This window comes from Dama dama, chromosome 22 (genome assembly GCF_033118175.1).
Source record: "Dama dama isolate Ldn47 chromosome 22, ASM3311817v1, whole genome shotgun sequence".
Taxonomy (NCBI): domain Eukaryota; kingdom Metazoa; phylum Chordata; class Mammalia; order Artiodactyla; family Cervidae; genus Dama; species Dama dama.
The window spans coordinates 1901608-1914479 of record NC_083702.1 but is presented as its reverse complement, the minus strand read 5'-3'; the positions used below and the strand labels follow the sequence as shown (position 1 = coordinate 1914479).

The 12872-nt window shown below is 61.1% G+C and overlaps 1 protein-coding gene across 2 annotated transcripts in view; it reads left to right on the top strand.

The window, feature by feature from the left end:
- Nucleotides 1-12872, top strand: part of TAFA5 (TAFA chemokine like family member 5) — a 175660-nt gene that overhangs the window by 147252 nt on the left and 15536 nt on the right. For both annotated transcript variants that reach the window (XM_061124316.1, XM_061124317.1), the window contains exon 3: nt 781-908. In XM_061124316.1, coding sequence (XP_060980299.1) covers nt 781-908 — 128 coding nt within the window. The remainder of the gene's footprint in view (nt 1-780; nt 909-12872) is intronic.

Genomic DNA, 12872 nt, shown 5'->3' with positions numbered 1-12872 from the left:
TCCTGCTCATCTGTCAGAACTGGCACTAAGGGGTCACCTGGGATACCGTCCTTGTCTGTCTTCCAGACCACCTCCCAGGGCACCTGTTGTTAAGACTCACCGAATCCTGCTCCCCTGCAGAGGCCCCAAGGCCCAGGCCCCCACGGGGTGAGGCCCCCCAGGCCCCCTGTCACCTATGCAGGGACAGTCACAGCCGTCAGGGCTGGTGGTATGCCTGGTGGCCTCTGCAAAGAGAAGTGCAGGATGCCTTAAAAGTTCCTAAGACTGTCGAGGCCCAGGAAGAGCAGCGTGGGGCCCTGTGGGCTACGCCCTGCCTGCCCGTGTCTGCAGCCACCAAAGCGATCGCCTCCGGAAGGACGAGGGTCACTTGGTCCTAATTCAGAAACGACCCGCAGTTCCCAGGTTCCTTTAACGACATGTCCATGAATATGATCTGTGTTCTTTCCATCACATAGCTCCTCCTTCCAGGGTTTCCATCAGTGAGGGGTCCCCAGCCGCAGCCCCCCCGCCCACAGCCACAGAATGGTGGTGGGTTTCCCAGGAAGAGAGAAACATGATGACTGCTGACTGAGTGACTGAGTGACCGACGGCAGAGCTGTCCCTGGACAGCGAGTGGGTGACTGGGAGCCAGGGCAGGGGCGGCGCCTGGCCAGGCCCCCTGATGGGTCCCAGGGGCTGCCCACCCAGCCTTCCCGTCCCTGAGGCTGGGCCTGGGCGCCGGGCAGCGTGGGAACGGCCCCCCACCCCCGGCCGGCGCTGACCTCTGTCCTCTGTCCACAGCGCGGATCATTAGGACGAAGCAGTGGTGTGACATGCTCCCGTGTCTGGAGGGGGAGGGCTGCGACCTGCTGATCAACCGGTCAGGCTGGACGTGCACGCAGCCCGGCGGGCGGATAAAGACCACCACGGTATGTACGCAGCCCCCGGGCTGGCCTGGGGTGCGGGGCTTCGGGGGGGCCGAGCAGGCGGGGCCGGGGTGGACCCCACACCGGCGACAGCGAGAAGGCGGTCCCTGGCTTCCTGACGCAGGGGTCTGCCAGCTCTGCAGCCACATGGGTCTGTCCCCTGGCTGCTCAGAGCATCAGGGGGTCACTGAGGGCCCGTCGGCCCGAGAGGCCACACAGAGCACCTCCAGGCCACTCAGCCCACACAAGCTCGTGGGTGGGGGGGGGTTGTCTTGTTTTGGGGGGATATCCTTCCAGCTCCAGGCTGCAGGAAAGGTTGGAACCCACAGAGGGGCTTCAGACCCCACCTCTGGGCAGACGGCCTTTAAGAGGAAAGAAATGGGGGCCGTGGGTCTGATGCAGGCGCCCCCCCCCCCGGCCCCAGGTAGGCATTTAGAGCAGAGGCTCTGAGAGGGCCCGGTCCCTCCTGGACCCCGCTGAGTGGAGTGCTGGGTCCCCTGCTCACTCCCGTGGGCTGGGAGTCTGATAACGGCAGAGCGGTCCCGGGGATGTTTTCTCTGAGATTCCTTTTCCAAGCGAACATTCCCCCAGCACAGGCTGGGACGGTGAGGGCCACGGGAGCTGGGGAGCCTGGCCGTGACCCACTGGGACAGCTCTGGGGCTCCACAGGCCCAGCATCCTCAGCGAGCCAATTATCATGCCTCATCCAGGCTCGTCCTCCCGAGGTTTCCATAGAAAGCTGAGGGCTGGCGTGGGCTCCAGGCTACGACGCTCACCTTGATGCCGGGGAGCATTAGGTCAGCGAGCCAGGGCCTCATGGAAGCACCTGGAAGTTCTCTGCTGGCATCCCCAGGCAGAGAGGCGGGGGCCGCGGCCCCTCGGGAGTTAGGCCAGAAGAAAACCCACCCCTCCCACTCTCTCGGCCTCCAAGTGAGACGCAGGGAGTCTCTCTCAGCAGCTCCATCAAGAGACCAGTCTGGGGAGCTGCTCTGCGGGGAGCCGTGGGTCCCTGCCCCATGGCCGGCCCCGAGGTCAGCGCTGAGCTTGAGTTGGGCCCCTTGGGCACCTTCCGAGGTCAGGGCTGTAAAGCTGATGCAGGCCCCCCGCTGTCCCACGGATGCCTTGGCAGCCGCTTGTGATTGTGGGGATTTGGGCCTGGGGGCCCTGTCGGCAGCCTCCCCCTCGCAGGCCTGGGTGGCGGGGGTCTTGAGCAGGGCGGCCCCTCATAAGTGTCGGAGCCGGGCTGCGGCGAGCATCCCCGGGTCTCCAGTTGGAGCCGCACCCGTGAGCTTGTCTGAGCGTCAGCTGCGCTTGTTTATCTGTGTTTAGCATGGAGGCGGGGACTGTCACCACACCCGCGAGGTGTGCCAGGCTCTGCCAGCCCCTTCCCTGAACCTGCCTCGCTGCTCCCGCAGGGGAAGGGGCTCTGAGCTGGGGCTGCTACCTCCCCTAGAGTCCTGGAGGCAGGTGACCTTTCCAAGGTCCCCCCCATCTGCGTGCTGAGCCCTTTGTGGGACGGAGCCTTGGGGACAAGCAGACTGGCACCCCCGGGCCACCATCCCCAGATCCGTGGGGCCAGGGGTCCATGAGTGGGCGCCCGGGCCTGGGCCAGCCCTGGTGCGGGTGATGCTGTGTTGGGGGTTTTGAATGAACACCGGCAGAGGGGCCGCTCGGGCAGGGCTCCAGAGGCCCTGGGCGCTGCTGCAGGCTCCCTCGCATGCGCCGGGCAGCACCTGTCTGTGTCGTCACGGTGAATCGGGCGCCCCTCTCATCAAGCTCCCACCCCTCCCGGCGCCCTACCGCGGGGTGGGGGTGGGTGGTTCTGAGGCTGGCCCCTCCCCGTGGGCACAGCCCGAGTCCTTGATTTACTCCAAGACCTCTGCTGAGAAGGTGCGGACACGCGTTCATTTCCATCCCCCAGGCCTCTGGGCTCAGAACCATCATCTCGGTTTTACAGCCGTGAAAACTGCAACTGGGAGAGACAGAGATGCCGATGGCCAGGGGTCGGTGGGCCGTGGAGCTGAGGCTTGAATCTGCCGGGTCTGCGGAATTCAAACGCGGCCCTGGCCTTGCGGGAGCCCTGCGTGTCTCCTGGGGCCCGTGTAGACCCCCTTCCTGGAGGGTGGGGGGGCGCCTGGTGCTAGAGCTGGGGGAGCACGCCGATCCCACGGCCCAGGCGGAAGGACCCGGCAGGCGGAAGCATCCGACACGCATGGGGCCGGTCAGGGAGGGGCGCGCACGCGCAGGGACCCTCGACTTCCTGGGGGGCGGCCCTTCACTCTAAGGCACCCCGCCCACGTGCTGGCCCTGAGTATCACAGCCCCGCCCAGGAAGTGGGTTCTGGGTCCTTGCACTGGCAGGTCGCACTGAGCGGCTGGGCGATGACCCCAGGGAGTCGGTGGGCTCCGTCATCTTCCCAAGAGTCTGCAGAGGTGACCTCGGCCTGCAGAGACCTGTTTTCCAAGCTGCCTTAAACGCTTACCTGAGCTCTTGACCCAAGGTGAAAAGTGAAAGTTGCTCAGTCAGGTCCGACTCTTTGCGACCCCATGGACTGTGTCCATGGAATTCTCCAGGCCAGACTCCTGGAGTGGGTAGCCTTTCCCTTCTCCAGGGATTGAACCCAGGTCTCCCGCATTGCAGGAGGATTCTTTACCAGCTGAGCCAACAGGGAAGCCCAACAATACTGGAGTGGGTAGCCTATCCCTTCTCCAGCGGATCTTCCCGACCCAGGAATCAAACTGGGGTCTCCTGCATTGCAGGCGGATTCTTTACTGACTGAGTTATAAGGGAAGGCCCGAGTTCTTGACCCAAACGCCTCATAGTTGGAGCACATAATCCTCTTCTAAGATCGAATTGAAGGCCTCTTACAGCTGGCAAATTAACGCTATGGAGTTTCACATTTTACCATAAATTGGTTTTCCATGGCAGGGACTGGGGGGGCGAGGCTCTAGGAGACCTCAGGATTGCTTGGCCACAAGATTGCTAATTCCACCCCAGTGGCCAGGTCCTCAGCCCAGCTCCCTGCAGCCAGGCTGTGTGGACAAGTCGCCAGCCCCCAGTCCCACCTGGTCACGCCCCAGCTTCTTCTCCGTGTGGCCGTGGCTGCTCCCTTCTCCGTGTCCCCAGCAAACCGTGAGCAAGCCAAGGGCAGGCACGAGCTTGGGGGTCTCACCATCCCCATCCCCCGTTCAGGTCTTACCTAGATGCTTGTGATCAATTGATGAATTGATTAACAGAACCCAGGCCCCGGTGCATGCTGATGCCTGCGTTTCCTGGATCACCGCTTTGCAAAGTGCAGGTCGTCACCCCATTAGTGGGTCGTGAAATTAATTTAGTGGCTCACGACTAGCATTAAAAGGAGGAGGAAGAAATAGAATAAAACTGCTCGGGTGCATCCTCGTCTTGAGGGTGACAGCTGCTGGGTGACACGCACACAGGGCCCCTGGGTGAGGTCACGCGGGTACCAGGGACAGTTGCCATGGAGACCTGGGGACCCGGGTCCTGGGGGTACTCGGGGTGGGGGCAGCCTGGCTCCTGTGGCTCTCCTGTGATCCCTGTTCCAGGGGCTCCCTTCACAACCTGTCTCTGCTCTGTGACGCTGGCCCGCACGGGGCAAAGTGAAATCGCTGGCCCTCCCAAGGTCACAAGCAGCATCCTCTCCTTGGCAACCAAACAGCCTCCGACAGCAGCTGACTGGGCAGGCGGAAGGGGCTGGCGGGGCTGGGGCTGGTGGGCATAAGCGCCCCGCCCTTTCGTGGCTTCTGTGCGGACGTGAGTGGCTGAAGCAGCGCCTGAGAGCTGGCGGCGCTCAGGGCAATGTGACCCGTGCTCCGTCCACCACGTGTGCTGTCTCCATATTGAAGCTGTGCCTTGGTAGCTGCTCTAAGGAGCGCCTGCTGGACCAGGACAGGCCAGCTGGTTGAATTCATCTCTCAAATCAGCGATTAAGCTCCGTGTTTTAATCCTGTGCTGCGTGGACACCATGGTTGGGGGGTGAGCGGCATTCTTGGCTGGGGGATTGAGGGGGGTGTGGTCTGAACAGTCTGCTCAGGACCTTGGATTTCATGGAAACTCGTGACACCAAGAGCACTTTCCCAGGAGGCACCCTGGGCATCTGAATTCCACCTGAGCCCAGGCGTCCCTGACCCCGGAGTGCATAGTGGTGAGGTGTGGTCAGGTGCACAGGGGGCTCCCCTAGATGCCAGGAGAGGAGCCCAGTGGCCTCTGGGTCATCACCCTGCATCCCTCATCTTGTCATGAACTGACCGTCCCTGGGCCAGGCAGCCACGCGCTCCGCCAGAGCACCCTGCACGCCGACCCCAAGTCATCCCAGCTCAGACCGATCCTGCTGTCATTCATCCACACCGAGCATCCAGCCTCCACGGCCCTGGTCCAGGACTGAGGAGCTGGCCCAGTACGGGAGAGGGGGTGCCCTTCCGGTTTTCTGTCCTCACCATCCCAATGACAGCCAGCCTTGTTCAGGCCTCCCCCTTGGGCTCAGTTCAGTTCAGTTGACTGAACTGTCCGACTCTTTGTGACCCCATGAACCGCAGCACGCCAGGCCTCCCTGTCCATCACCAACTCCTGGAGTTTACTCAAACCCATGTCCATTGACTCGGTGATGCCATCCAACCATCTCATTCTCTGTCGTCCCCTTCTCCTCCTGCCCTCAATCCCTCCCAGCATCAGGGTCTTTTCCAAGGAGTCAACTCTTCACTTGAGGTGGCCAAAGTATTGGAGTTTCAGCTTCAGCATCAGTCCTTCCAGTGAACACCCAGGACTGATTTCCTTTAGGATGGATTGGTTGGATCTCCTTGCAGTCCAAGGAACTCTCAGGAGTCTTCTCCAACACCACAGTTCAAAAGCATCAATTCTTCGGCACTCAGCTTTCTCTATAGTCCAACTCTCACATCCATACATGACCACTGGAAAAACCATAGCCTTGACTAGATAGACCATTACTTTGTTGGCAAAGTAATGTCTCTGCTTTTTAATATGCTGCCTAGGTTGGTCATAACTTTTCTTCCAAGGAGAAAGTGTCTTTTAATTTCATGGCTGCAGTCACCATCTGAAGTGATTTTGGAGCCCAAAAAATAAAGTCAGCCACTGTTTCCCCATCTATTTTCCATGAAGTGACAGGACTGGATGCCATGATCTTCGTTTTCTGAATGTTGAGCTTTACTCTCTTTACTGGAGAAGGGAATGGCAAACCACTTCAGTATTCTTGCCTTGGGAACCCTTGGGCTCAGCACCCCCTCATCCCAGGACCTCATGTCTCTTTTTTTCTGAAGCTCAGAGCGTTTGCAAGGGGCCAGTTGGGAGTCCTCGGAAAGCCCAGCGTCAACCTGGAAACGTCTGCACCCTTGGATTCAAAATGTACCAACCGAGGGCCTCATGTGTGTCTACTGTGGCCCCCACTGAGGTTCCCGAGAGGGACTGGCTTGGGCCTTTCCAGGGCAGCGGTGGCTCAGGCCTCCCACCTGCCAGGGTCTGTGTGCCACCCCCCGTCAGGGCTGGACTCGCAGGACAAGGAGGCTCCGGGTCCCTGAGCCCTGGACCCCGCGCACAGGGGCTCAGGCCCTCAAAGGGCATTCGGGGGCACTTTGCAGCTGCCCATGCCAGGCTCTCCCCAGCGTGATAGCAGAAGGCGCGCTTGCCACTTCCATGCCCCGGAACGCCTGCGTGGAGAGGGACGTGGAGTGCGGGCGCAGTCCCCCAGCTCAGGGCGGGTGGGAGATGGGGCAGCCACAAAGCCAAGCAGGGCAGGCCCATGATCTCGGGGACCCAGGGGGCTGAACCCCCGAGGAGCTGCTGGCCAGGCCTGCCCTTGGACCCCCGGCCTCAGGAGCCAGCATGCAGGGCACCCCGCCTGTGGAGTGGAGGCACCAGCCCGGGGGCTGTGTGCCCCGTGGGAGCCTGGACCCCAAAAGGCTCATGCCAGGATGACTCACAGGTGGGCGCCTCCGGGCCCCGGAAGGCCAGTGCTGAGTGAAGAGGAACATCCTGAGATGTGAGACCCACCCGCTCCCAGGGACACAGGCAGGGCGTAGGGCCTCTTTCCAGCAAACCCGGGGTCTCAGCTTCCCACCGCTGCTGTGGCCGGTGACCACGCTGGGTGACCCACGGCCGCAGAGACCTTCCTTCACAGCGTGGAGGCCACAGGTTCAAGGTCAACAGTCCTTCCAATCTTGAGGTTTGCCTGTGGCCCCGGGCTGAGGCCACGTCCCTCCACGAAGGCGCCGGCTCCTCCCTGGGCAGCTGAGCTCCCCTCTTTCCTCGCGTAGAGACGCCAGCATCACATGTGGGGCCCACCCTCCCCGAGGGGTGATTTCATCCCAAAGTCCTTAACTTGCTCCATCTTAAAGACCCAGTTCTGAAGAAGGTCGTATTCTGATGTTCCGGGTGGACGAGAACTTGGTGGGAGGACTCTCTGCCACCCGCTAGCCAGCCAAGACCAGTGCAGAAGCTTGGGTGCTGAGAGCTGGGGCCCAAGGCCCCCTGTGATGCCCGCACCCATTTGTTCAGTTTCAAGCGGCAGGATCCTCACCAGTGGGAGGAGAGAGAGGACAGACACACAGAAGCTGAAGGCGGGGGCGAAGGGCTCAGAGGAGAGGGAGCACCCAGGCCGCGGAGAGGAGGCGGCTCAGACACCAGATGCGTGGTGAGCCGGCCAGGCTCGCGGCCGAGGGCGCTCACCCTCCACCACGCCCGTGGCAGGCTGCAGCTTCCTGGAAGGACGACTTGCTTCGAGAACTGTGAGACTCGGGTCACACACCTGCACACACACGCGTGATGAGTGTATCTGTCTTTGCAGACAGCACCTACCTGTATGAGTGTGTGTGTGTAACAGAATTTGGTAAAACTCTGGCAAATGTGTGGGACATAAAATTGAAGAGACCTCATAAAGCCAGGAGGAGAACTTAAAAAAAAAAAAGAAGTAGGAAGTACGAAAGAAAAAAAAATACATTAGAGGATCGATTCAGGGGGTCTAGAGACTACAAGATCCAAAAATAGAGACAAATGAAGAAGGAATTATCAAAGAAGTGTTTTCTAAAGAAATTCCCAGGACTCAAAGCCTGGGTTTCCAGTGTGCAGGGACTCACCGCCGGCCGGAAATGAGTGAAGAAAGCCCCGTCCCGAGGCGTGTCAGCGTGAAATCTCAGGCCCGTGGAGATGAAAACAGTGTCCTGAAAACTCAGAGGGAAAAAAATAGGTCACTTACAAAGATGCAGACATCAGAGTGGATCTGGCTTCTCAGCTGAAGCGCTCGGAGCTGGAAAACAGCAGCCCAGACCTTCCAGAGCGGGGACCCGGTGGATTTCCACGCCAGCCCCGAGTTCATGGGGCGGGGCGGGGGCCGCCAGCCTGGAGTCCGTAACTGGGACGGTCCTCCCGGGCTCAGGAGCCGTGGGCCCGCTCCCCACTCTGGGAGCCCCGTCCTCGGGAGGCTGTGGATGAAGTGGTCCACGGGGATGAGGATGAAGGGAACCTGGGACACCGTGCACCCCCAGCACAGGCCACGGCGGCCAGACAGGCCCCAGGAGGGCTCCTCCTGGGAGGACAGTGTGGGCCACCCTGAAGATGCTTCCAGAAAGTTGTGGGTAGACCCCTCATGCACAGGAGTCAGGCAGTGGAACACCTTGAACATTCCCCAGGAAAACCAGAAGGGAAACCATCCCAGGATGCAGCACAGAGACTTCTGTGGTGTCCAGGAGGAGACCCAGGGGCACCCGGCGGGTGCAAGGGGTGGGGAGGAGAGATGAGCGTCAGGAAGGTCGGGTGGCCCCGTCCTGACCCCTCCTGGCTGCACACAGCAGGCCTGGCCGCGCACAGGTAACAAGGACCAAGAGTCACTGAGGACAGAGGCGGCCAGGTGGCGGGTCCTCAGCATCCCTGTGGGGGCGGCGTGGAGGCCCCCGAGCAGGGAAGGTGGCGGCCGTGGCCCTGGAGGGAGCCCAGAGGTCCTGGCAGCTGACATCCAGCACTGGGCGGCTGACCGCGCATTGGGTGAAGGATGTTGTTCAGGGCCTGGGGGCCTGCACTGTGCCCTTTGCCCCATCCCCAGCCTCCCCTGGGAGCCGTGCCTTCGCGTTCTCCCCAAAGTGCAGCTTGACTGGGCTCTGGGTTCCCGTCTGGCCCACAGGGTGCCCCCCAACCCTCCCAGGCTCCCCGCAGGCCCCTGGGCACCCAGGAATTCCCACCGCCTTTCTGATGCGCTGTGGTGTCTGGGGGCGACCTGCTGCTTTGCTGTCTCCTGTGTGAGTCCTTCCCTCCTTCCCTGGGAAGGGGGCTCCTTCCACGGCCAAGGTGGGAGGGCCTTGTCCCCCCGGGCCAGGACTTTGGGGGGCATTGTGGGCGGTGCGTCATTCCCCCGACCGGCACCCTGCAGACCTCAGTCCCGTCACAGCTGAAGGCCCTCTCCCGCACCATCTGGCCATCCGTCCACTGTCGGCCCAGGTCAGCCCACCCCAGGCCCCGGGAGCAGTGGACTCTGTCCCCTTCACGGAGGAACACGTGCTTGGCCTGTCTCACAACCCAGGGCTTCCGGGCCCCAGCCTCCCAGCTGGGGGTGGATCTCCACGGACGGGGCTGTCCCGGCCCAGCCAGGGCTCCTGCAGATGTTTGGTGACGTCAGTTTCCTCTCTGCTCCCAAGCGGGCCGGCCCAGCAGTTAGAAGCATTTGTCGCTGAGCCTTCCCACTTTGTTGTTGCTCAGTCGCTCAGACTGAGGTCCTGGTGCAGTCTGGTCCTGGTGCCTGACTCTCTGCGACCCCATGGACTGCAACACGCCAGGCTTCCCTGTCCATCACCATCTCCCGGAGTTGGCTCAAACTCACGTCCATGGAGTCAGTGATGCCACCCAACCCTCTCATCCTCTATCACCACCTTCCCACTGCTCTTCTGAGAATCAATGAAAGAAAACTGATTCTGAGCCGGGAGCAAGGTAATTTGTGGCCTTGCTGAGCAGAGGCCACAGTGAGCTGCTTTGGGGCTGTCTTTCCTGTTTCCTTGGGGAAGAGGTGGGCCATCCTGAATTCCCAGGGTCAGCCAGGCGGGTGTCTGCAGAGGCCCCGCTAGCCCTGTGCGCCAAGGGCTCTTCCAGGACCTCCCAGCCCTGGGGGCTTCTCGTCTGCCGCCCTCTGCCCAGTGCAGCCCCCGGAGGTAGGTTACTCGGCGGGGGGAGGGCTCACCGGCCCCCAGGGTGTGTCTGGCAGGTGGGATTCCTCCTGAGGGTCCTGCCGCACCTGGGCCTGCTTCCTGCCTCTTCTGTTTCCGAGAAACACACGCTGGGATCCTCTGACCTGGTCCTGGGTCCAGATGCCTCACTGCGTCCTGAGCAGTGCTGGAGCAGAGAGACGGGGGCAGAGGGGGAGGCTGGGGTCCGTGCAGACCCAGCTGCCCAGCAGGGAGGTCAGGCTGCAGCCCTCCTCGTTGTGCACAAGGCACCTTCCCAAGGGCGAGAGGCCTTTGTGCAGGAGGTCTGGGGTTGACCCGTCAAAAGGCAAGCAGATGGTGGGTCCCCCGCAGAAGGAACTTGGTACCTGCCCCTCACCGATTCTTCCTTTGGCCAAACAATGAAAAATACCCCGTTGTGACTCCAATCCCTGTCTGCAATCCATTTTGTGTTCATTCGAATCACTGCTATTCATCACAGCGATAATAGCTGGACATTTTAATAGATTCCGTGTGTAAACACAAACGTAGATGGCGGCCCGGCACCATCGTGTCGTGAGCACTGACATTCTTCATGTCCTCCGCGGAAATGCGCCCCAAACCAAAACGCGGGTCTGACCAAACCCACCGTGTTTTCTGGGCACTCCTGGCCTGTTCTGCCAGGGGGGCGTTTCCTGCTGGTGGCTCTTTACCGTAATCGTGCTGCGAGCATCAGTGTTCTTCAGAAGAGTCGTTGTTCGATTTTAAATACTTCAGTGGTGAGGGTTGAAATGAGAGGAAGCATGTCCAGTGGAAAGAGCCAGTGGGCACTGGATGGGCCGCCGCGTGGGGCTGGGTGCTCCTGACCCCACAGAGCTGACAGGCGGCCTGCCAGAGAGCAGCGGGCCAGGGCGGGGTCAGCCGAGCTCTGCCCTCCCAGCGGGCCCTGGGGGGGCCCCCCCTCGCACCGCACGGGCCGCTGGGTCACGTGACCAGCTCGCAGTGTCGCCAGCTCCTCCCCGCCCCCCACTGCCCTGCCCGCCTCTGTGGGCTGTGTTGGATGCTGGGGTGCAGCCCTCGTGGCCCCCGGATCTCAGGGTGTCAGCATGTGCCCCTCAGGAAACCCTGGAGGGGCCTCTTCAGGGGCTGCAGGGATGATCGGTGCTTGGAACGTGAGGTCAAGTGGCTGCTGACCAAACGGATGAGAATACTTTCTGTAGAACCTGGGGCGGGGTTGGGGGGCAGTGGGCAATAGCCAGGTACCCGAGTCCCGCCGCTCAGACTCACGTAAGGGCGGGGATCTGAGAATTCCAAAGAGTCACAGATCTCAGTGACCCTTAGGGAAGCCTGGGGGCGTGTGGCCCCACAGAGGAACCTGCAGAGAGCCCTCTCGATGATCGGAACAGTGGTTCTAGAGCGAGCAGGCATGGCTCCCAGCACGCTGCCCATTTCACCCAGCCTGCACACTTGCCATGGTTGCCCAGGGCCTTCCACCTCCCCCTGGCCCTCTTTCCTGGCCAGGAGTGCCCCTGAGGTCCTGCAAGCATGCAAGTTTTCATCTTGTCCACGTGAGCTTTTGATAAGGATGGATAAAGTTCAGAGTCATCCCCAGGTCCCAGCAGAGCTGCTGGAATTAATACTGTTTGTCGATTCCACGTTTCATGAACTAATTGGGCAGAAATACTGGCAAAGTCATCGAAAACACGTTTTTTTCCTGCTGGTTTACGATGTCCTTGTAACCTTACACGTGGCATGTCATTGCCTAGTGATTTATTTTTTCATAAAAGACAAAGGTAAGTCTGATCCTTCTTAAGTGCTCTGTGAAAAGTCAGATCACATATTCAAGACGGAAGTTAAGTCGGCATGAGCGCAACAGAAGTCGTCAGGGTGCTGACCTTCTTCCTAACCCAGCGCGGCTCCAGTTCCGATGCAGCCAGGCCCCTGGCTTCCCCTCTGCCCGCCCTGGCCTGACCCTCGCGCCTGGGACCTGGTTGCCCCAAACCTCTCCCTGTGGTCATGTCTTCCTGCTCTGCCCTCCCGCTGCGGCCGGTGTGACCCCCATCCCTGCCCGGCCCCGCCTCCCACGTGGCAACTCTGATGGCCTCTGGGCGCTGCAGTGAGCGTGAAATATGGCATTTGGCACAGATCAGTCTTGAAAAATGAAATAGAAGCATTTGTGTCTCAATCTAGATCACTTTAAATGTCAGCTCCCCATTGAACAGATCCACAGGGTGACGTAGGTGCTGGGCTGGTACCAAGGCTGCCATTGTCATCCCTGTGGTCCTGTCCCCAGGTCATCTCTGCCCCCGTCATCCCCTGAACCAGAGTGTGATCTCAGGCTCACCTGGACCCGTGTGGGCTCACAGCTCCCGAGCCCCCCGTTCTGTCCAGTTCTGTTCCGCAGCTGTGCCCAGACAGGTCCATCCCCCCACCCACCGCCTGCAGGCGGGACAGGTGTGACGCACAGGCCGCCTCGCAGGAGCCACTTTCCCCTCCGTGAGCCTCAGCTTCCTCAGCTCTCAGAGGGGAGCACGCCCCCGTCCGACCTCACAGGTCCTGGGGTGTGGGGAAAGGGAGATAAAGGAGGAGAAGGCCACCCCCAGGTGTGGAGCCTGGGGTCTCTTCCTCACGCTTGGACCTCACCTTGGACCTAGAGACCCAACAAGCAGGCAGAAGTGGAGCCTGCCCGCCAGGGGCGGAGATGGGTGGGGGAAGCTCACTCTGTGAGTACATGGCTGCAGCAGCAGGACTAGAAGACGCCAGCATGCAGGTGAGCCCCCTGGAAGGGGCATGGTCAGCCAGAAGAGCCTCGCAC